The sequence below is a fragment of the Choristoneura fumiferana genome, chromosome 9 (assembly GCF_025370935.1).
Source record: "Choristoneura fumiferana chromosome 9, NRCan_CFum_1, whole genome shotgun sequence".
Taxonomy (NCBI): domain Eukaryota; kingdom Metazoa; phylum Arthropoda; class Insecta; order Lepidoptera; family Tortricidae; genus Choristoneura; species Choristoneura fumiferana.
Genome location: NC_133480.1, coordinates 6,732,367 through 6,755,729, shown reverse-complemented (window position 1 = coordinate 6,755,729; position 23,363 = coordinate 6,732,367). Strand labels below are relative to the sequence as shown.

At 37.2% G+C, this 23,363-nt stretch overlaps 1 protein-coding gene across 1 annotated transcript in view; it reads left to right on the top strand.

Moving 5' to 3' along the window:
• Positions 1-23,363, top strand: part of LOC141431087 (uncharacterized) — a 99,793-nt gene that overhangs the window by 53,206 nt on the left and 23,224 nt on the right. Inside the window, exon 3 of the mRNA XM_074092084.1 lies at positions 18,679-18,819. Within this exon, the coding sequence (XP_073948185.1) occupies positions 18,679-18,819 (141 nt within the window). The remainder of the gene's footprint in view (positions 1-18,678; positions 18,820-23,363) is intronic.

Sequence of the window (23,363 nt, the reverse complement as noted above, 5' to 3'; positions counted from 1 at the left end):
TTTGAAAACAGGTTTTCTAGCGATGGTTCTTAGACATGTTTTATCAAAATCGTTTCAGCTGTTTTTGAGATATCGAACTTTGAAGTGACAATGTCGGGGGTTTCCCAACTTTTTTTTTGGTTAATTTAGTTATAAGTACTTACAGCTGTAATAAATAAATGTTATATTTTTTGATGTGAAATAGAGTTCCGTTTGTCACCCTTCGAGTACGGAACCCTGAATCAGGTTTTTCATGTCAAAATCATAGTCATAGTCATATAGCCATCCCAGCATCTATATACTAACTATATATACTAACCTACATAGCGTCGCAGTGCATTAAGCGGCGACGACTTCGTATGTCGACGCGTAACTAGCTCCCCTATCATCCCAGACAAAGGCATTTGCATACGTAGACGGATATGCGAATTATGTACTGTACGTGTGCCAAAAATGATTACCAAGGAGCGGAATTTCTCATAGCAAAAATCAAATATCAAAGGGATTGAACATAAGTTTTATCGACTATTCCAGTTATCGATGTTAACGAATCGACTCTTCGCTTGTTATCGCCTTTAACAATATTTTGTAACATTTGACCTCTTTGATAAGCGACTTTCATCTCCATATAAAAATAAAATAAATCGCGTCAATATCACATATATGCCTGGAAGAGCTTCTGGTCCATGAAGACGCTAATGAAGGGCAAACTTCCTCTGTCACTTAAGCGTAAACTCGTCGACATGTGTATTCTTCCCATTTTAACCTACGGCGCACAGATTTGGTCATTGACTGAAGCTCAAAAGTCCAGGCTCAGGGTTTGCCAACGAGCAATGGAGCGCAGTATTCTGGGTGTTCGAAGAACTGATCGAATCAGAAACACGATACTGCGCTCTAAAACTCGAATCACAGATGTGGGTGTCAAGACCGTCAAGCTGAAGTGGGACTGGGCCGGACATGTCTGCCGCATGCACCCGGACCGATGGGCACGGATCGCAACCGAATTGGATCCGAGGGATGGGCATAGGAGCAGAGGCAGACCCAAGAGGAGATGGCGGGACGACCTGAGCGCTTTTCAGCTCGATTGGCAGGTGCATGCCCAGGACAGGGAAGAGTGGCGGAGAAAAGGGGAGGCCTTTGCCCAGCAGTGGGACATAATACAGGCTACATAAAAAAAAAAAATATCACATATTACTTATGACATTTATGTCGCTTGAGTTTTTCTCAGTCATTCCCGTGTTTTTAAAATAGTTAATCCTAAAAGAAAAACGATCGACAAATGGATAAAAAACATCCCTTACTTATTTACAATGAATATTCTTAATTTTTATTTAATTTGAAGCAGCTCAAGCTCTTTATATTTTAATTGTAACTAACTTAAAAAGTGCTATTTTAAAAGTACCTACTATTTTCTGTTTTATTAATTGCTGAAATATTTATCGATAGTCGATAAAACTTATGTTCAATTCCTTTGACGTTTGATTTTTGCTATAAGAATTTCCGCTCCTTGATGATTACGTACGATCATCATTTCAACTCTATTGATATAACATGTAATATACTAATTGAAATAAAATAAGAACCACTTGAGTTTCATCGGTAAAATTAAACCAAAAATGCTTCACCCTCACTCACTAGACCGATTATCATAAAAGCTAATTTCTCGAGGCATACCAACGTTAGATATAATTTTCGTTAGCCCTTATAAAATGACCGCTAAACTTGTATGTCCGAATTTATAACTAGACCTAAAGTTTTACATCCTACTGTTTATTTGTACTAAACATTAAATGCTCTAATATTACTAAAACTAATAATGATTATTCCTAATGATTAATAGACCTAAAGTTATTAACCCTAATGTTTACTTGTACTAAATATTAAATGCTTTAATATTACTTAAACTAATAATGATTATTCCCAATGATTAATAGACCTAATAGCCATAAGTCCTAATAATTACACATAAAAACAAATACTGAATTAGGTAAATTGTACCCACATGGGTTAGGTTAGGTTAGACTTTTGACAAGACGCGAAGCGCCTTACTTACGCGGAATAGGAGCTCCGCTCAGCGAAGCTCCGTCGACATTGATTCCGGTCGTTTGGGTCCCTATCAGACTTAAATAAAACAAAATAATTGAAACATTTTGTTCTTAATGAATGATTATTAGACCTAATAGCCCTAAGTTGTATGTGGAAAATAATTATATAGCAAATGATTGGCTTAGGCAAGTAACAAATTGTCAAATAATATTTGGGCATATTTTATATTGCAAAGTTTTACTTCAAAATTTGTGCGAGCGAGCGAATCAAGCGAGCAAGATGGTTCGAGAGCAGAAGCGACTTGGATACTTTTGGATTCAGAAAGATGTAAGGCTCTTTTTTATAGCAGCCAGGATAACTCCCACTAAGAAAGTAGGTTGGATGCCATTTAATATATTGCTAATTTAAGGTATTCCAATAAGTACATTTGACGGAAATTATTGTTTCGGCTGTTTGATGTTAGGGCTAGTGAAATTACGTACAACGTAAATTCAGAATGCTAAAATTAGGGCTAATTAATAGTTAAGAAAAAATTAAAAATTCGGCTTTTGATTTTAGGGCTAGTGAAATTAGGGGTATTGAAAATAGGATAAAAAAAATCGGGCTATCAAAGGAGAACCTCAAAAATATGTTTACGTTTTGATCTGAATACATTTAATTGAATGAAGAGTATTTGTATTATGTTATTTTGTTTTCAATCACTTGAAAAAAACTGCTAAGCGCGACGACTAGTACAAATTACGGTGTAGAATCAGAAGTCAAGTAGAATACTGACATAGCAAAACAAATTAATATTTTTTGAAATAATTAAGGCATTTGTAAGTATATGCATCAAACTAACCTAAAATAAAAAGGATAGGTTGTTTGATGTTTTCAGCTGTTCAATAATTAACACCTCGTATATAGTATTAATAGCCAATATATAGTTTAAAATAAGGGGCGTTTTCCGTCCATGCAATATCACACAGTCTTCCAACAGATACATTCGAAAATATCTATTACTGTCTATTACCGTACTGGGAGTATGAGTTACCCAATTAACTATGCTCCCCAAGTACTATTAGTTCACATTAAAATTCATCACCCCAAACTATTTCGGATTTGCCATCTGATATGATTAAGCATAATCACCAGGGTAACTAACATCAAAATCAGTTCGTCGTATACATGATCACGTCTATGAATAATGAATTAATTAAACATGTCGAGCTAAACTCGGTTTAAGACGTGAGTTATCCGTTACAATATCATTTAATATAATTAACTAAACTCATATATCAGAGGTACTTGACATCTAATTATTTCTACTAGCTGTTGCCCGCGATTTCGTCTACAAAGAATTTGCTTATCGCGCCCGCTAGCTCTAATCAATTTTCCAGGATAGCATACCTATCTTATTCTTCTCACGGTCTCAAAATATGTCTATCTATCTATAATCAATTTTCATCACGATCGCTTGAGTACGCTGTACGTAACAAACAAACGCACAAACACACTCACGCATTTATAATATTGGTTTGGATAACTAGTTTTTAGCCGCGGCTTCGTATGCATGCTTCCAGGGATGATAAAGAATAGAAAGGTATTTTTCGAAAACGAAACAAAAATCATAGAAATACTATCTACGCGGGCTACGCGTGAACTGCTCTTAAATATGATTTGCTTTAAATTTTGTATTTAGACAAATCGTTCTTTCTATAAGTTGGTTCGTTTATGTACCTACATGAATGTTGCTTCTCCACCACCAAATATAGTAATTGTAATCTCAGTTAATTTATATGTAAGCTCGGAAGAAGTCGCGTGGAACGTCGTATTCAGCCAACGCTCGACGCTTCTTCAATTCATCTATTCTTGGTAACAAAAAGGAATTTTCCGTACATAGTATTTAGGACATTCTGAGAGACTATTAATTATTTAAGCTCTGTTTTATTCACCCTACCAATTTAGATACAAACTTATTTAAGAATGCTCTCATCCATGTAATTTTTTTCGTTCGTAGGTAAACAGATATCTACATATATATATTTTTGTATAGATACGCAGATTACTTCTAGAAAACATAACAAGTTGTACAATTTTTGTCCGTGTGCCGTGCCTAAAATATAAGGCCCATCCACACAGTTATCCCGTGTCCCCTCTCACTGCCCTCTTCTGCGTAATTAATCGGCTGTCCGTGCCGTCGATCCTCGGCTTTATTAAATTTTAGCGCTTCACCCTCCTCCCCACGACCCACCCCCCATCCCGAATGAATAGACCCATCACTTTTACTATTCGTGGGGATTACCGAGATGAATCCCCTAATCCTTTGGGGACCGCTGTGCAATTATGCAGTGATAAAATGTTGCAAACTTATGTGCTAACAGCGCGTGCTGTATTTTTGAGTTTATATTGTTCGTATAGGAAACAGTATGTAAATTTAACTATGCGGTGAGACGCTGACCACACCTAAATTTCCTTTACTTAAGCAGGTTTGTAACAAAAAACACAAACAGATTGGAAAAGCGAAAAAAGTGTCACCTATACTATTTAGTGTATTGTCATTCATGTCGTCTTTTCCAATAAACGATTTAATAAAATCGATTCGTTAAAAAAATTTAGATTTTTGTTTCAAATTTTCTTTAAGCAGTTCATAGTCTTTAATCTCGTAGGTATGTCTATAACTCATAAAAAAATACAACATGACACACGTATCATAACGCGCTAGTCTGCACAGAAAAGACACCTGTTCTGATGCCTAAATAATAAAGATAGCATAGAGTTCTTTAAGTGCAAGTAGTAAAGATGAGAGGTAAAATGGCAACATGAAATTACCGATTATAAAGCGCGAGAAATTTTGTCTACAATTCAAAAACATGCGGTTTTCCAGAGATGGGAGACCAAACTAGATCGAAAGCCCCACGCCAAATTTAACAAATGTCATCGAAATAGAGCTGTTTCCGAGACCCCCGCGCCCCGCCCCCGTTTTAAATAATATAAACGATAAATAAACAAGACTATGGCATACACGAATTGCTCGCTACAGCATATACGAGTTTCAAGTATTCAATTTCACACTAAAAAAACTTTGCTAGCCATCGGCTCGCAGTAATGCTATTTCGATAGTCGAAATATTGATTAAGGCCGTCTTGCAGGAAAAAATTAATCTAGATTTAGTAGTTAATCTAGGCTTAAGCTTGACAGTTCCATACGATTTGACACTACTAAACTGAGCTTAACCAGGGGTTGGACACTCCGCAGTTTAGGTACGTTCGGCCGGCGCACCCAACCATTGGTTGCACGGCAGTGGGTTGCCGCTTAGCTCGCACAATAGCAGCGTCTTCTTCTTTGGAGAGATCTGCTCGGATGACGAGGGGTTTCTTGCGGTATTCTTGGATCTGCTTGGCGACTGCTTCCAGCTTGCTCTGGGTGCGAGCGACGATGGCCACGTCGGCTCCCTCCTTGGCGAAGAGAACTGCTGTAGCGGCGCCGATGCCGGAGCTTGCTTTGTTGTTGAAACTTATGTTTCTTGTTTACTTCGGACTAGTGTGTTGTATTGATGCTTTAGGTATGTTACGGATTTTATAAAAATCAATCGATTGCTAATAATGATACAGACACAGACACAGTTATCCAACAGATGTTCCCATAGCCATGTAAGGTTAGCAAATAAATTACCAGCTACTGATTTGGAGCGAACAATTTTATCGCTAAACTTAGCCATGATGAAAATTTCTCGATAATGTACGGGTATTTTAATTCTAAAAAAACGTGATTTAAATTGAACTTTGACTGAAACATACTTTCGTGACATTAAATATTATTTTTCAGCGTTTAAAATTAATCCACTGTTCAATTATTCTAATAACGCAGGAACTTATACTAGCTTTTAACTTGCAATTTTGTTAAAAGCTTCTAATAAAACGCGACTAAATAATCTTTCTAAAATTATCCTGATGTTGTACGATGCAAAAACACATAAGAGACACCTCTACCCAATTTTGTTTAAAATGTTATATTATTTTTCCAACCTTACCTCACCTTTGTAAATTTTTCATCTGATGATAACGTTCAAATGTATACGTCATTCTGTTCTGTAGCACTTATATAAGTTATTAATAGTGAAAATAATAATATTAAATATGTTCACTTTTCTGTACCTAATTCAATTTAATACAGCTGAAAAGCTTAGCTCATGTTCCATTTATGGTAGAGTAGAGGAACGAGTTACGACCCAACAGACCTTGACGGCGATTTCGTGATGACTGAACTTCTTCTCCAAAGACTGGCCTATACTTGTAACAAACTGGAAGCAGTGAAAGTGTTTGAGACGGTATTTTCGCAGGAATTGGACATATTAAGTAGACTCATAACAGCAACAATTGAAGTTATTTTCTTATTATTCCTAAAATTAAATGTAATTATTTGCAAACACTTGATTTCAATCTTTGCATGGCATGGTAGGTGCAGAATGACTATGAAAATTGATTATCTTTCGACTAATAATAATCATAATATATTGCTTTATCTGAAGTGTGCGATAAAATTAATTTAAAAGCTCTATCAAATCCTTTAAAGTGTCACAATTCTATAGACATAAACCAAGTAATTTGAATTAAAAAATGAGTTTCACTAACAAAATAGTGATTGTGACGGGTGCGAGCTCCGGCATCGGCGCCGCTACAGCAGTTCTCTTCGCCAAGGAGGGAGCCGACGTGGCCATCGTCGCTCGCACCCAGATCAAGCTGGATGCAGTCGCCAAGCAGATCCAAGAATACGGCAAGAAACCCCTCGTCATCCGAGAAAATCTCTCCAAAGAAGAAGACGCAGCCATTGTAGTACCTCGAACGGTAGAACATTTCGGAAAACTAGACGTGCTTATTAATAACGCTGGAGTATCTACCTAAGGATCAATTCTTAATGGTAAGGTTGCAGGCCTACGATGAAGTCATGAAAACAAACGTCCGATCCATAATTCAGCTGACGACCGCAGCCGCACCTCACCTCATCAAAACCAAGGGTAACATTATTGACATCTCTAGCGTGTTGGCAGTCAGCGTGAATGACGATCCGAATATTTTAGCATACCACGTTTCTAAGTCTGCCTAAGATCACTTTATGCGTTGCGCGGCGCTTGAACTGGCTCCATCAGGGGTGAGAGTAAACAACGTAGTAGAAATAAGCAACCTGAGATATGTATGCATAGGAAAAATTGGTGTCTAGATTCCTGTCCAGCAGTGGTGTAGGGGTTATAGCACGCAGCACGGATTATAAAAATAAATGAAATCATGGTAAAATGTAAAATTAACCACCGCGCATAGATTAACCTACCTATAATATGAATTTGCCAGTCGCTTACTTGGTTATTCATGCATCGGCTCTAAATCATGATACAATTGAAGAAGCAAATGCGTAAAGTTATATCCTTCCTTAGCCATGCCCCTAGGGCTTTCATTTACACCGAAGACCCTCCCCTAGCCTCGGCTTTTACTTATTAATCCTCGCCTACTCGGAATTTTACATCATTATTCTAACAACTTATTACGTCCCTAATTTGTAGGATAATGTGATTCATGTGTATAGATTATATACATGAAATATTCATGCATTCATTAATACATATTCATAAATGAGTCAACTGCATCAACTTCTACCCATCATTTGCTATTTTCTACTGTCTCAATAGAGAGAAAGAGAGTAAGTAGACTATTATGTGTTCCCTTTTCCTCATGACTTTATGTCAATTAGCTATATGTTTGAGACAATGTTTTTGAAGTGATTGCTTCCATTTTGCTACCTACTGTAAACTGAGAAGCAACCTGTAATTTTATAACGTAGATACTATGTGACAAATCCTTTTCTTTATTTGCAAATTGATCAAAGGTCACGTTACCAAAGTTTACGTTAAGTAGGTATTGATTTATTTTTATGTATAATTTCAGAAAAGGTAAACTGCGCAAGTGACGAGTTTACTCTACCCCAAACAATACAACAAAAAGGATCTACACTACAGTGCTTCTATTTTGTTAATGTCCTTTATCAAACGTCATGTTTCAATAGTTTAAAAGTCTTGTTTAAATGTCTAGTATGAACTTACAAGTTATTAATTACTGAAATCCACAGACACCCCAACTGCCATTTTTATTTTAAGTTAGTTTATTGCATTTATTTTCAAATGCCTTGTATTCATTATTTTAAAACTAGCCGTTACCCGCGACTCCGTCCACGTAAATTTCGGTTTTCATCGTCCCGTGGGGACTATGAAAATTTCCTGGATAGAAACTATCTCATAGCCTTCCCTGGGACTCAAACTATTTGTATACCGAATTTCATCTATATCGATTCTGCGATTTAGACGTGATGAAGTAACAAAAAAACAAACAAACAAACAGACCTACAAACTTTCGCATTTATTATTTTAGTGAGAAGTTGGATAGTGGGATATTTTCTTATGTTTTGCTAAGTCAATTCTACTAAATTTCTAACTCTAAGTAAGCTCGTAAAATTTGCTTAGAGTTGTTGTGCTTCCCCGTGTTTTGAAGTAAATGCAGAAAAACCGGCCAAGAGCGTGTCGGACATACCCAAGATGGGCTCCGTAATCATTTCAATGAAATTAAGTAATTTTCAATGAATTTTTTATTTTGTTCGGAATATTCCAAGTTTAGGCATTTTTTATACCTTAGGCTGCTATTTACTGTTATACTACTAATAATTCTCAAGCAAACTTAGCCATTATAGGTTTCCTTGTAAGCTTGATATACTTACTACCATCATGAATTTTTTCAAAATTTTCAAACCAACAGTTTAGCTTTGAGACGGGGGAGGCGTTCGATTATTATGAAAATTTGCTCTTTAAAGTTGAATATTTCGCAAACAGATTACTGAATCGAAAAATCGTCTTTACAGCCCTCACAATGATGTTAAAAGACCTATCCAACGATACCCCACACTATGGGGTTAGACAATTAAAAAAATCACCCCCACTACGTCTATGGGAGGTACCCTAAAAAATTTATCTGACTTTTAGCAACGATTTAGCTTTTTACACAGACCGTCTATCGTTCGTTAGCAAATTGATTCGTTCGTCCCCATGCATCGTTTGCGCCTGGGGGTGTAATATTTTTCGCCCCTGCGTTACGGACAGTGAAAACAGTGCTGAGCTCCGGACGAACTCTTTTGTGCAACTACAATGCGCGTTCGTTATTTTTTTAGGGTACAGTCTGAAAATGGTTCAATATAATAATAATAAATAATAAAACTCTTTATTGCCATAGTATAAACAAGTGGATACAAAATACGCATATTATAATTAGGTACAAAATAGGTCTACACCTTGACAATGGGTGCCGGTCTCAGCAAATGCTGGCTTTAGTTTCCAGCGCTGGTTTTCAGCCCGGACCCTTTGGCAGGGGTGGCCATAACTAATACTAACATATTAAAAAGAAAAGAAAAGTAATTTAAAGGAGCGAAAGTAAAAAAAAATCAAATCAATCAAATTTCATCGAAATCGTTGGAGCCGTTTTCGAGACACCCGAAATATACATCAAATAGTATTTAAGTATGTATTTCTATCTACCTTTATACATAAGTGTTTATCCGTTGCCTAGTACCCATGCTATAAACTTTGCTTAGTTTGGAACTAGGTCAATTGGTGTCAAGTGTCCCGTGATATTTTATTTAAAAAAGAAAACAATATTTATACATTAAAATATTAATGTGTATGTTAATTAATGAATACAGAACCTTCGGTCGCGCGTATTATTCCGGTTTTTGTGATCCGGCCCGGCAGAGCACAGCATCGATGCCCGCCGGCGCCGGGGCGCCCCAATCACTCAGTTAATTATTGACACATCCGTTTTTTACCACGCTCCGGCACATTGTGGTCGGCTAATAATCCCCTTTGTACATTCGTACTGAAACGGCTATTTCCTTACCTTTATGTACCACGCCTTACTCCTTTGTTCGATTCTCAAATACCTCCAATGATTGTTCTAATTATTGCTTATCAATTTACTTGAAGTGAATTGAGATTTGTGTAATGAAATATTCTATACATTTCTGAGCGTTTCCTCTTTAAATGCCAATTTCGTTGGGTTTGTTTAACGTTTCATTATGAATGAATAAGATGTTAAACGAAATACCCGTGCCAGTATTGTGTGAATGTGATTCCGAAAATCAAAGTTTGTTTTATACTCGCAAGGTAAATAATTATGAGTGTCGTACTTTATCTGTCACCGAAACTTGCTAAAGTAAAGAACCTAGAATGAGTAGAATACATATCTAGCAGAAAGTGATTCCACATACGGAATCATCGAATGTACAATACCAATATTAGAGCACCATTCGACGATGAAGATTGAACTGAGAAAAAATGTAAGATGTAATAAAAAAAGTGCGTAATTTTGCTGTGATACTTACTATTATTTTCCGAAGTGACAACCGATTTATCTGCCAGCGTTTGAAAAAGTATTTAATATATATATCTCAAGATTTTTTCTGGCTATACTTTTTATATGTTTACAGTGTAATTGCATTATTATCAAAATTCCATTTCCGTACTAAATTGCAAGTCGATGCTAATTAACGGCTGAGGAGTTCCGTCCTACGGAGACGATCCTGGCCGCACCACCAAATTTTACTACCAGATTATTTTAATGTCATCGGATTGTCATAAGTAAATATACCAAATTTCAGCTCAATCGGATACCAGAAAATGGTCGAAAATGGTTCGCAAATTTCTAAGACATGAGAAGTTAAATGAGAGTTTGTAAAATCGTGCAAACGGCAAACTTTTAACAAAACTACAAAAACGTTTTGTTACCGGCACAATTTAAGTATTTTACTGCACCTGCCTGCATGTGCCGTAATCATCTACTTTATGGGTTATTACTTGAATAAATTAAAAGCGTAACCCAGAAAGATTTAGGATCGCCATTCGTTCCAAAATACCCTTTATTTTTGTGCCGCGCAAAACGAAAACCAAACATTTATACGTCACAAAACCCGCTTTTTAATCAGATCCGATTGCGTTATCAAGATATGGCCGGGTACCGTGATGAATAATTGAATAATTTTTCTTGGTAATGATATTCGCGACGTCCCAACGCGTCCCGATCTAGATAAAGGGTTATCGGATATCGCTTTGACACGAAACCGTTTTCAGATAACGCGCGTAAAGCACGGAATTGGAAAGAAGTTGAAGTCACGGCACGCTTCATTTGTTTCTGTGGCTGTTTAAAATTCATGACTGCGTCGCTGTGGAAAAAGTAGAATTTATAGTCCTTTTACAAGCTTTTATTGCAAGCTTTTATTTAGTGTCACAGAGCTTCACCTGGTGTCTGTCTAAATTTTGGGAGTCGAATTTGACCACTTCTAGTCGTCGGATTGATTTTTTACTTTTTTCTCACTTTCAGTGAATATTTGGTTGGTGCTTAATTGCTTATGCAGCAGAGCAGCAGTGGCGCGTAGTGGGTGCAGGGGGGGGGGTCCGCCCCGGGCGGCTATTTTGAGGGGGTGGCAAAATTCCATAAAAAATAAAACTGATAATAATATCTTACACAATTTTTTCGCACACCTGTCTATTATTCGGACCGTTTAGAATGAGCACGAAATTTTCCATTACTTGTACTGTGAAATCGAGGAATCCCCTTTCTATAATTCAATGGTACAATAATGTATTTACAGCTTGTATAGGTAATAGGTACTGTTGTTTTTAAAACCTAAACAAGAGGGCGGCAAAATTTTCTTCCGCCCCGGGCGGCTGATACCCACGCTACGCCACTGTTATGCAGGATAGATGATAGATATCAATAACCTTTTTCTCAAACATGCCATGTAATGTTTATGTTGTGTTCTTTAAAACAGGCTTCAAAATATACTGTTGCAGGCCTAGGCCTGCAAGACAACAGTCTTTTGTTTCAATGCAAAACGTCAAATATCCGCGATAAAGGCAGGGTTATACATGACTTGGAATTAATAATGTGAATTTCTAAGGTTCATCTATCAGTTACTGAATAAATTCACAGGACTATGAATATTCTACTTGTAAATGTTTATATATTGCCGATGCGTTTACGTCAAATTACAATTTAGTTTAAATAATAAAGTATTAATGTAGCTGATTAAGTGGGCTGCAGTTCGTGTATAATGGCCCTAAAAGTTGAACAGCAAACACTATAAAAAAAGTTTTGGCGGGAAAATTGACAAGTGTGTCATTGCCTTTTATTTTTGATTGACTGGACTTCGGCTTTAGCCATTTTGCAAGTAAGTGCCATTTTCATTTCAAAATTTTCGTTTAGAAACGTGATACGTGATTTTTTATTGTTGGAGTCCATTATATCTACATGTTTTATAACAATTTGTTTTTTTTGGGATTATTTTAACGTTTTAAAAATTTATGTTAGAATGAAATAAACACTTATATATAGATGGTAGTTATAATTTGAGTCTGGTACAATTTTAGTTGTTATTTCTAGGAGTTTTTATTTATTTTAGTGCATGTTTGAGAAATGCACTATACAAGCCTCGGCGTGAAAGAACATGCCAGCCTCGTATACCTATAAATACATAGTCGGTCTGCAAGCCTTTCTTTCCCGGCCTCTGCAGTAAAATACTATTTATCAAGAGTCAACCAGAGGTACCTACTGTCATCATAAAGGTTTTTATTTAAAAAAAACATAATGATTTATCGCTTCGAACATTACACGATGTTGAGTTTTTGCTTGGAAAAGGTTTTAAGGGTTTTTAAATCGTGCTGAAGTATTCATATAAACTTACCTTTTTTAAATTGGTCTACAAAATACAAATCAACGGTCAACAAATACAGTGTAATTTAAAAGGGATTTTAGCATAATATTATTTTTACTCTACAATCTTGCCTTCCATGCAGGTGTAGTCCTTTAGCCTTTTTATTTCCTTTCATTCTTTCATGCTCACATAATATGATTGGCGGCGAAGTGCGGCCGCAGACGAGGCTTTGCGGCTGCCGATTTGTATGGCAGTTGTATGGGTGTCGCGTTACGCCTCAGACAAGTGTGTGTAAGGACTTATTTGCCTGTCCTTAGTATTCAAAATTTGAACTCAATTGATGCGAGTTTAACGTTTTTAGTGGAAGTTTTTGCCGAAATATAAATATGTCAATTTGATAAGATGAAAATATAATTTAGTCGCCGTTTTGTAAAGGGCTAAGGAACCGACGAACTTTAATGATGCCGCTTAGTAGGGACGCTAAAGGTATATACTATTTACTGTCAATTTCGCACACATTATCAAAAAAAATAAAGGCTAATCTGAAAAATACAGGCAGATAAATAAACGCCTCATAAACTTTACGGGCAATGACGTGTGTATCGGATTGTGTTTTAATGCATAATGAATTATCTTATTGTCGTTCATTCAAACTTTTGTAGAACAGAAACGTTAACTGAAAACGATATAAATATTACACTTAGGACAGTATATCTAGAGAGCGATGGTTTGGCTATGCGATCGCCTCTGAGTCCTTTAAGAGCGTTTATACCTGCTGAGCTGGCAACGTTGCATTTTTGTTAGTTTTTCTCGATTATTCCATAAAATTGAATGAAAATTAAAAATGTGGTCTGATAGAACTCTTCTTTATATATAATTTAACGTGTCTACTCCAATAATTATTAAAAACCAACAAAAATGCAACGTTGCCAGCTCAACAGGTATAACGCTCATAATGGCAGATTTATGTATGCGTCATTTTGAGAATCGGTATATTGTGGGAAATTATGTTTTGTTTTATTAGAGTTTAAATGCACCTAAAAATAAAATTCAAGAAAGAAATAGAGGAAAATTGTTCATTTAAACTTTTTAAATTTAACAATTGCAGCAGTAGGTAGATAGAAAACACCAATTTCAGACATACCTACCGTAAGCCTAAATATGTAACACAGATCCAGTATCTCCTCCCCCGTGGTAGCATTTAAACTGACTGTTTTCTATTGTTATTGTGTAACTATGTACTTTTTGGGTAATCCTACGGGATTTTTTGCGAAATTTTAGAATTGCGTTTCAACTGCTAGATCTAAGGTTAATGCGAGCTAGCGAAGGCGCAGGTAAAGGCTTGATTGAATATACCTATAATAACAATGGTCCAGTTGCAGGTTGTTTCGTATTATAATTCTATATTTCACTTCTCATGCTTGTAAAGTTCGTGTTTATGCTGGATCTGGACGACATAAAATGACTTTTTATGCTTTAGTGCATAAAGTAAAATCGTCGTCTAAGATCAAGGTAATCAGGTGTCAACAGCCACAAACGAAAAAGTTTCAACATATTTTTTAAATAATTTTTAATTTATGTAATAATAAAAATCAATCAAAATAAAACAATAAAACTAAAAAAAATATAATTATGTAGTAATGAAAAATAAAAGGTACAATCAATTTTTCAATTTAATTTCCTCTCAATCGAAGTGAAAATCAGTGTAAAACAGGAGCATTAAACTCATTTTCCCCACGATGTGTCTATCCCCCCGCGCCGTCCCGGTTCGGGTGTCTATATGAAGGCCTCGGGTAAAATGGCTCGTTTCATGTTCTTGTTGTACAATCTACTATTTGATTTAATTTTACCGATGAAACATTGGTCCTTTATTTCGATTAGTATATTACATATTATATAAATTGGTTTTTAGGGTTCCGTACCCAAAGGGTGCCAACGGGACCCTATTACTGAGACTCCGCTGTCTGTGTGTCTGTCTGTCCCTCCGTCTGTCACAGGGCTCTATATATCTAAAAAGTAAAAGTTAGACACTTAAAATTTTCACAGATTATGTATTACTGTGGCCGCTATATAACAACAAATACTAGAAATAAAATAGGTACAAATTAATGGGGGTCGTCATACAAGAAACGTGGTTTTTTCAGCGTTTTTTTGGTTGCTGGGCTTTGTTAACCATTGCTAGGCGACGAAGGTGACAGCCACTATGTCCTTTGAATATTTACCTTTAAGTTTGCTATTTTAATGATGTTTTATAAAAGCTTCGATAATATAATATAGTGACTGTCTGATTGTGTGGTTTATTCGTTTTTGTGCAAAATTAATGAAGCAATTTATGAACCACAAACCTCAATGAAGCCAACTTTGATAAAGCGCTCGCCAAATTCGCACCGTCACTGATCACTATGTTTACCTATTATTTTTTACACTAAAAAATTCATACTAAGTATTTAACACTATTTACAAGGTTTATAATACAGTTTAAAATATATTCACACTAGTCGAGCTTCTTATTATTTAACTACACAATACAACATACGAAGTCCGCCGAATTTCCCGCGAATGAACTTTTTTTTGACGCAATCAGCCAGCCAGTTTCAGACGCAATCAACCAGAACCAAAGAGGATGAGAATTCAAATTGTTTTTTATTCGAAATACTTGCACAAGTGCTTACATTTCTGCGATATTTTTAGAAGCTTTTCTTTAGCTTGCCCTGTTTGTTTATTTATTTATTGTTTGTTTAGGTCAAATCTTGGAAGCTAAATTTGACCCACTTCCAGTGGTCCGATCGACTTGAAACTTGGCATACTTATCTAATGACAATACAATAATCTGGTAGTGACATCTTGTTGGTCCTGCCAGGATCGTCTCTGCAGGAGGGAACTCCTCAATAGTTAATAGTACCGACTTGAAATTTGGTACAGATATGTAGTTTAAATAGATGACAATGCAAGTACAGTCAACAAAAAGTACGTTCGGCAAAAAAGCTTGTATTAAAAATTAAATTTTTAATAAAAACTTATTACAAGCATTATATTTACTTGCAGTGTAATGTATAACTATGTTTGCTCGGGTGAATCTTTCAACTCAAATTTGAAGTGGATATCTTCAACCGATTATGCTGAAATTGTACACGCATGTATAAATCCGATGACAATGCAATATTATTATGACATGGAGTTGATCTGATGATAAAGCTAGCGGGTGACCATAGGAACTCTGTGATAAACGACACGACCGCATCGGAGGTTTGGGGTTGGTCTTGGACTGTCTAGAACACAATTTGATTACATTAGATTTTTGCCTAGAGCTTAAAGTAACTAGTTGAACACTAAAATCTACTAAAACATAAATTAACCTAGAACACATTTTGCCTAATATTGTCCTTTGTTTTCGAATGTCATTTTAAGCTCTAGGCAAAAATCAAATGAAGTCAAATTGTGTTCTAGACAGTCCAAGACGAACCCCGAGTTTGGACTCGTTTGATTCGTCTTGACGAGCACTATGGTAACCAACCAGGGGCATAAAGTACAGTCAGCAAAAAGAACTTATATCAGAAGAATTTTAAGAAAAACCGTGAGCGTATTTATTTTATGAGCGGCAGCTTTTACCAGAAGTTCTTTTTATTCATGTATTTCCTTTCCTAATTTTGTAGCTGTTTTAATCTCCAAAAATGTGAATTTATGTCTACGAAAACGACAAAATAAACGAGCTTTTCTCTCGTTTCTTTTTTACTTTTCCAACAAAACCCCAAAAAGCAGCGCAAACATCCCACTCCTGAATTGAAACGCAGAGACAATCGTATCCAACTTTTCATGCCCAGCTAAATCCATCGTCTAATGGAAATGACAAGACTAATGTAACAACTGGGTACATTCCGTCGGACGGATCTAACAAAGCATTCATTTTCTGATGGCGGTAATCTCGCCGTGGGGCGGCATTGTTCGTCATTTTCTCCGTTCGTGTATTTTTTTCGTATTTTCTCCTCGAAAAGAATAAAAATACTGAACAGTATTGTCGACGCCGACTCTCGCGCGGCGATCGCGCAAAAGGGAGCCCTGGATGACAACGAAATGACGGGAGCGTCCGCGGGTGGCCCCACACCCCTCGGAAAAAATGTCGCCGCTGGAGGGGCGGCGTGCCAGCTCGACAAGACGGCATTTTTACACACCACCATGCCGAGAAAACCTACATGCCCAAAACCCTAACAACACGACATTGAGCCTTAAACCACCCGAGCACAGAGCAAACTTCACTGTCACCGACCGCCTTGACTTTTTGAAATACGGTTTCGTGTTGCGATAAATCGATAAGTACCTATATACACGCTAAGAGCAGAGGGTAAGTAGGTACAAATTGCATGGGTTTTACAGTTCTTTATGTTGCGAGGGGGAGGCGGCGCGCCTACGCTGTTTTAGGAAATATGAAATTTTGGTATTTAATTCGAGTTATGATGTTTTTGCTCTCGCCCGATAGCAATTAAGCAACAAGTTTGCAAGTTGTAAGGATTCGGAACTTGTTCGGAAAGTTTCTCGGTAGTCGAGTTAAGACAATGTTATTATTTGTTCCAAGTCTTGCCGATTATATTTTTTAGCAAAAATATATGATCAATACTCACTTTAAGGGGCTGTTTCACCATCCATTGATTAGTGTTAACTGGCGGTTAGGTGTGATGCCGTCTCTATTTGTTTTGTTCGAATAGACGGAGACGGCATCACATTTAACCGTCGGTTAACGCTAATCAATGGATGGTGAAACAGCCCCTAAGTATTTTATTTTGACGTAACTTTGCATACGTGGATAGAGTAGGTATTCTGCTGCAGACTACTCAGAGGCGAAAGGTAGGGACGAATTTTAAAATACCTAAAATAGACGTCTCTAAATATGCACATGCCCATAATATAACTTGACATCATTCTTTATCGCTTAAAACTCCAAGAAAGTTCAAATGCGAGTATGACAGAAACTATCACGGAACTATAATAAGAATAAAAATTATACTTAACAAAAAATGTAACCGACTACAAAAAACCATGAAAGTAATTTTCTACCAGTCTGAAGTCGGTGCCTCAGCACGAGCCAGCAGGAGTGGACCTATAGTCGTCTACCTCACCTACGTACTATACGAGTATATTAGGCTTCGATCACTCCTGCTGACTCGTGCTGAGGCACCGATTTCAGACTGGTAGAAAATTATTTTCATGGTTTTTTGTAGTCGGTTCAATTTTTTGTTATAAATTTCTTTTTTCTCGCTTTTTAGTGTAAAAGATCTAAGATACAATAGTTTAATGTCAACTGCTCGTCACCTTTTACGAAAAATTGCTTTTTCCGATGCAGAGATTATTGAGGAGTCCTGGTGCTTCATCACCCGTTCCATTTCACCATATGCATTACGATGAGCTTAAATTGCTTAGCAACTGTGTTAAAGTAATTGAAATTGAACCCGTGAAGTACCTACCATCATCAGTTCCACTTTATCAAATGATGACTTTCAAGAGCAAATGCACGAGCTACTACTAAATATATCAAAATGACTATAGGTGTCCCTACAATATTTGAAGAGTTCCCTCGATTTCCCTGGGATCCAATCATCAGATCCTGATTTGGTGCTTATGGGACCTAATTGAAAGCATTTCTAGACGAACGAAAAAAAAAATTTCAAATCGGTTCATAAATGACGGAGTTCTGAGGTAACAAACATAAAAAAAAATATACAACCGAATTGATAACCTCCTCCTTTTTTAAAGTCGGTTAAAAAGGAAACATCACGCGTGCTAAGAACGCGACCGCACATTTATGGCTAATAAGCCACGTATTTTTCTTTCCAATTTAGACAATACCTGAAGGTAATTGCTCAAAATTCTGTAATAGCAGGGATAGTGGCTCAAAAAGTAAATCTGAAGTATCAAATAATTTGTCTTTTGTTTTTGCAGCTCGAGCAGCAACCAGCCTCGCTCAGCAGTTCCAAGATGCTCATCCTCAGCTGCGCGGCAGGGAAGACGTAGTCGACCACATCGCCTCGCCCAGGAAAAACCCCATGGAGTTGAGCAACCTTTTCAGCAAACCGAGCTTTGGTATCGCATCTTTTTTTTCGATTCCATTTATTGCTAACGAATACATGTGTTTCGCTCGAAGAACAGATAACCGTTTGGGGAGAAAAGTCCTCGAGTGGCAACCACGACCCGGCAGATAAAGCGTTAGCAGGCCTCCCACTAGGTGGACTGACGACATCGTGAGAGTTGCGTGCAACCGGTGGATGCAAGTGGCGAGTTGTCGTTCATTGTGGCGTTCTAAGGGTAAAGCCTTCGTTCTGCAGTGGACGTCCTCCGGCTGATGATGATAATGATTACATGTGAGTTGCAGTGGCGGACTATAGTTCATTCAGGATAACATTGGACTCTAGAAGGTCACAGAAGAAGAGGTTCTAAACATTTTCTGCGAAGTCGTAATAATGATGATGATGATGAATAAAAGAAGTAATATGATGAAGTCATAATTTTGTTTACTTTGTAAGTAGATTAATACGTAATGTACTTACAAAATAACACAATATTAATACGTAATTAGGTCTGGCTCTCGAGCGTTTTGCCCGCCCGTTCCAGTGTGTTATGAATATTGATGCATACGATAACTATTTGTGTCAACTTTTAATACAAGTAGTTTCTCTTTTAAGTGAAGTATTCATCCTTATATTAGTAGAAACGGGCCATCGTTTGTATGCATCAATATTCATAACACTGGAACGCAAAACGCTTGTGAGCCACACCTAATTATCTACATTTTATTCGATTTCTATTTATACATAATTTAATAACTGTGTTTCGTGGACTCATCCGCTCTCATTCCTTGTTTAAAAATATTCTACTCGTAGTTTCTGCTATAAAGCGCAAGCTTTTTTTCAATTCCAAATTTCATCAAATTTGGTGCAGTGCTTTAGTTGTGATAAGTTAACTATTCGTATATGATTAAGGGTCATCACATTTTGATCCAAACTGGCGATTAAAAGCTATAAATAATGTACAGAATATTTCTTGAGTCAGCAATATTATAAACATTCCGTTTCTTGCAGAACGTTCTTAACTACTAATAATTCTCAAGAAAACTTAACCGTTATAGTTTTCCTTGTACCTAAGCTTGATATACTTACTACCATCCTATTTTTTTTTTTAATTTTCCACCCACCGGTTTAGATTTTAGAGGGGGGGGGGACAATTTGCAATTTTTTTATTGTACCATGTTGTCGGCATAGTTTACATATATATTCGTGCAAAATTACAGCTTTCTAGCATTGATAGTCCCTGAGCAAAACTGCGGACGGACAGACAGACAGACAGACATGGCGAAACTATAAGGGTTCCGTTTTTGCCATTTTGGCTAAGAAACCCTAAAAATTGATCCAGAAATACCATAACGACCACTTGCAAAGCACTTTCAAATTCCCATAATCAAATGAACAGAATTCCAAAATGCCCGCACAAGCAACAAAGAGCCAGGAGCCGCGTACGCAACTCCGCTCGATATCTTTCGCTCCGATGCCTCTCCATATTCAAATTATCGGAGCTGTCGATCAGCGCAAGAGTGCGCGTTATGGCTGTAGGTTTTTGCTGGCGTCACAGTACACAGTGTTTGAAGCAGTATGAACTCAAAACCTTCGCTAGGGTCCCTCTACTTAATATATTAGTTATATAACATAATATAAAACATATCTGTAGTCAGTTGTAGAGTATGAACTATTTCAAAAATTTATAGATGCAATAAATTACTAGAATGTTAATTTTCTTTGTTTTCCTGAAGATACAAACGAGAAAGAAAAAGAAAACCGATGTATTGTTTCGAGATCCGAACGACATAGCTAACTAGTTTAAGTGTAGTTTATTGAATTTCTGGTCATATTACCTTATTTTCAAGCGTTTAATTTTTCACCTTGTACCTAATCAATTCTTCAACACTCTTGCGTGCTATCTGAACCTAAATACCTAAGCATAATTTATTTGATTTAAATTTATTTTACAGGACTGTTCAAAAGTATTTTCCTACTAATTGTAGGTTTAATGCCACTAGGGTAAATATTGAAAGCTGTGACGCATTGCTGGAATCGCAGATCGTTTCCCTACTGTTTCTACTCTAACCACTGCGCGTAAAATTAGATGTACCTATTACGATTGTACAAACGCGCGCTTTTGTCTGCTCGCGCATCTGCTCGATTGTATGGAACGGGAACGGGAGTTAGATTTCGTGTTCGCGTCTTTTTTGTTGCCAGCATTAACGGTAGCAGGGGAGATAACAACGGTGGCATTATAATTAATACCATATCCTTGGAAATATTGTAGTCGATCAGAAAGTTTTGCTGTTTTTATGCGATGTACAGACACCTGCGGTAATTGCCACAGCGGAGCGTGCAAAAATATCTGTCATGTCCTACCGGCCTTAGAAGTAGATTGGTTTTTTGGAGTCTTTTTGTATTTTTTATTTCAACTCCAAATTTGTTACTTTTACGGGTATCCCGTGAAACCATATCGAAAATACAAACTGAGACATGGATGCACAGAAAAACCAGAAAAAGAGACCAGCGCTGGGAATCGAATTCAGGTCCTTAGCAATCCGTGCTGCGTGCACAGCAACCCCTGCACCACTGCTGGACAAGCAGCAGCAGCAGTGTCCAGCAGTGGTGCAGGGTTTATAGCACGCAGCACGGATTGCTGAGGACCTGGATTCGATTCCCAGTGCTGGTCTCTTTTTCTGGTTTTTCTGTGCATCCATGTCTCAGTTTGCATTTTCGACTTAGAAATCGAGTCGTATGAGATATTGTTGTTTTAGAGATTGGCGCTGGTGACTGTACAACGTCAAGAATACCAGTGGATAAGATTGTGATACATACGTACCTACTGTTGTAGCAAGATCTATTTTTTGTCTGTGACTAGCAAAGGCAAATGCTAATGTGACAGACAAAGACGAGCGCATGTTAATTTAACATAAGCTTAAAAAGCGATTATGAAAGACGGGCGTTGTCATGCATGTTGGTTGTTTCTTTGCATAGTGTTAATGATCTGAAAATCATTCTACTTCAAATAATTTGATGTAGGTATCTGAATAGCTATCTGAATATAGTAGTTTGCCGGAAATTTTCGAGAACAAACATTCAAATTTTTCATACAAATACTGCTCCCAGGGGATTGAAACCGAGACCACAAGCAATCAGGTTCTTTAACCACTAAGTCGGCTATCCGGTCGTAATGATATATATAACTCTTGTATTTTATTTGGTCCGGAGACCTTTCAGGATATCTTTATCATACCTACAGTTGCAAACAATCAGTCAATCACCAAGTATTGCGAGTCTGGTTTTTGATCCGAAAATTTGCGTTTGCGTCTCTACCAACAATAATAGCATTATTAGCTGATTGATTGGCGATTGTTAACCTCCCGTTCATTTAAAAGAAGACTTGTTATCCCTACGCTAAGGCTGATATTCCATCGTGTACGTACAGCGGAATTCTGGGATAGTTTACAATTAGGTACCGACGGGAAAATTTTAGTTCACGTAATTACACGAGTCTAGTCCGGTCTACCTCTGATAGTTAGACCTATGGCCTCTTAAGCAGAGGATCGTGGCTTCAAATCCTGGCTCGCACCTCTGAGTTTTTCGAAATTCATGTACGATTATTTTTTTATTAAACTGTAATGTCCCAGTGCCACGCTGGGTAAAGGCCTCTCCCCTGGATTTCCAACTCGTTCTGTCGGCACTTATGTCTGGCCAGTCGCTGGAAAACGCGTCTAAGTCATCCCGCCATCTCCGCCTTGGCCATACGACATTTATCACGAGATTTACGGTAAAGGAAAAGCTGAGGAAAACTGCGAAGCAATTCAGTGGTGAGTGTGAAGTTCCCAATCCGCACTGGGCCCGCCATTCTGAGAGGAAGCCTGTGCCCAGCACTGGGACGTATAGGCTGGGATGATGATGATGAATGAAAGCTTTCTTGCTTCGATGTAGTAACAGCCTTTATAACATCCATTATGTAACCTAAACGACATTCTATTACTATAGATTTGTGCATTAAGGGGCGTAAGAAGGGGATTACTAACGAGAGTGTATTAGAGGTCCGACGCCGGAGGCGAAGGGCTTTAAATGACCCGAGTTTGTAATCCCCTTACGGCCCGTGATACACACAATGATTTTCATCACATTGCGAGGAAAAAAATGTAAAAAAATAAATTATTACACTTCACAGCTCACCAAAAGCAAGACGCTAAGAAAACAACTGAATAAAATATGGCTACCCGCCAATACAGGGGGCTACTACAAAATTCAAAAATCGAAGTTCGTATCGTACCGTCCCTCTCACTCTCGTATTAAATAATTATTAGCGTCAGGAAAACGATATGAACTTCGATTTTCGAATTTCGTGATTGCCCCCCTGATTGTCACTTTTTTCGAGTCGTCTACTATGGTATTATCTATGGATAATACTAAGAACCGTGTTTAGTTTAGAATTCGAATGGTCTTACGGCCAGATTATTCCAACATGCTAAAAAAATATTTACTAAAATTATTGCAAAACAATTTGATATAAATTTAAAATATAAAAATAACGAAGTTTCATGAAGCGTGTCAAATTTT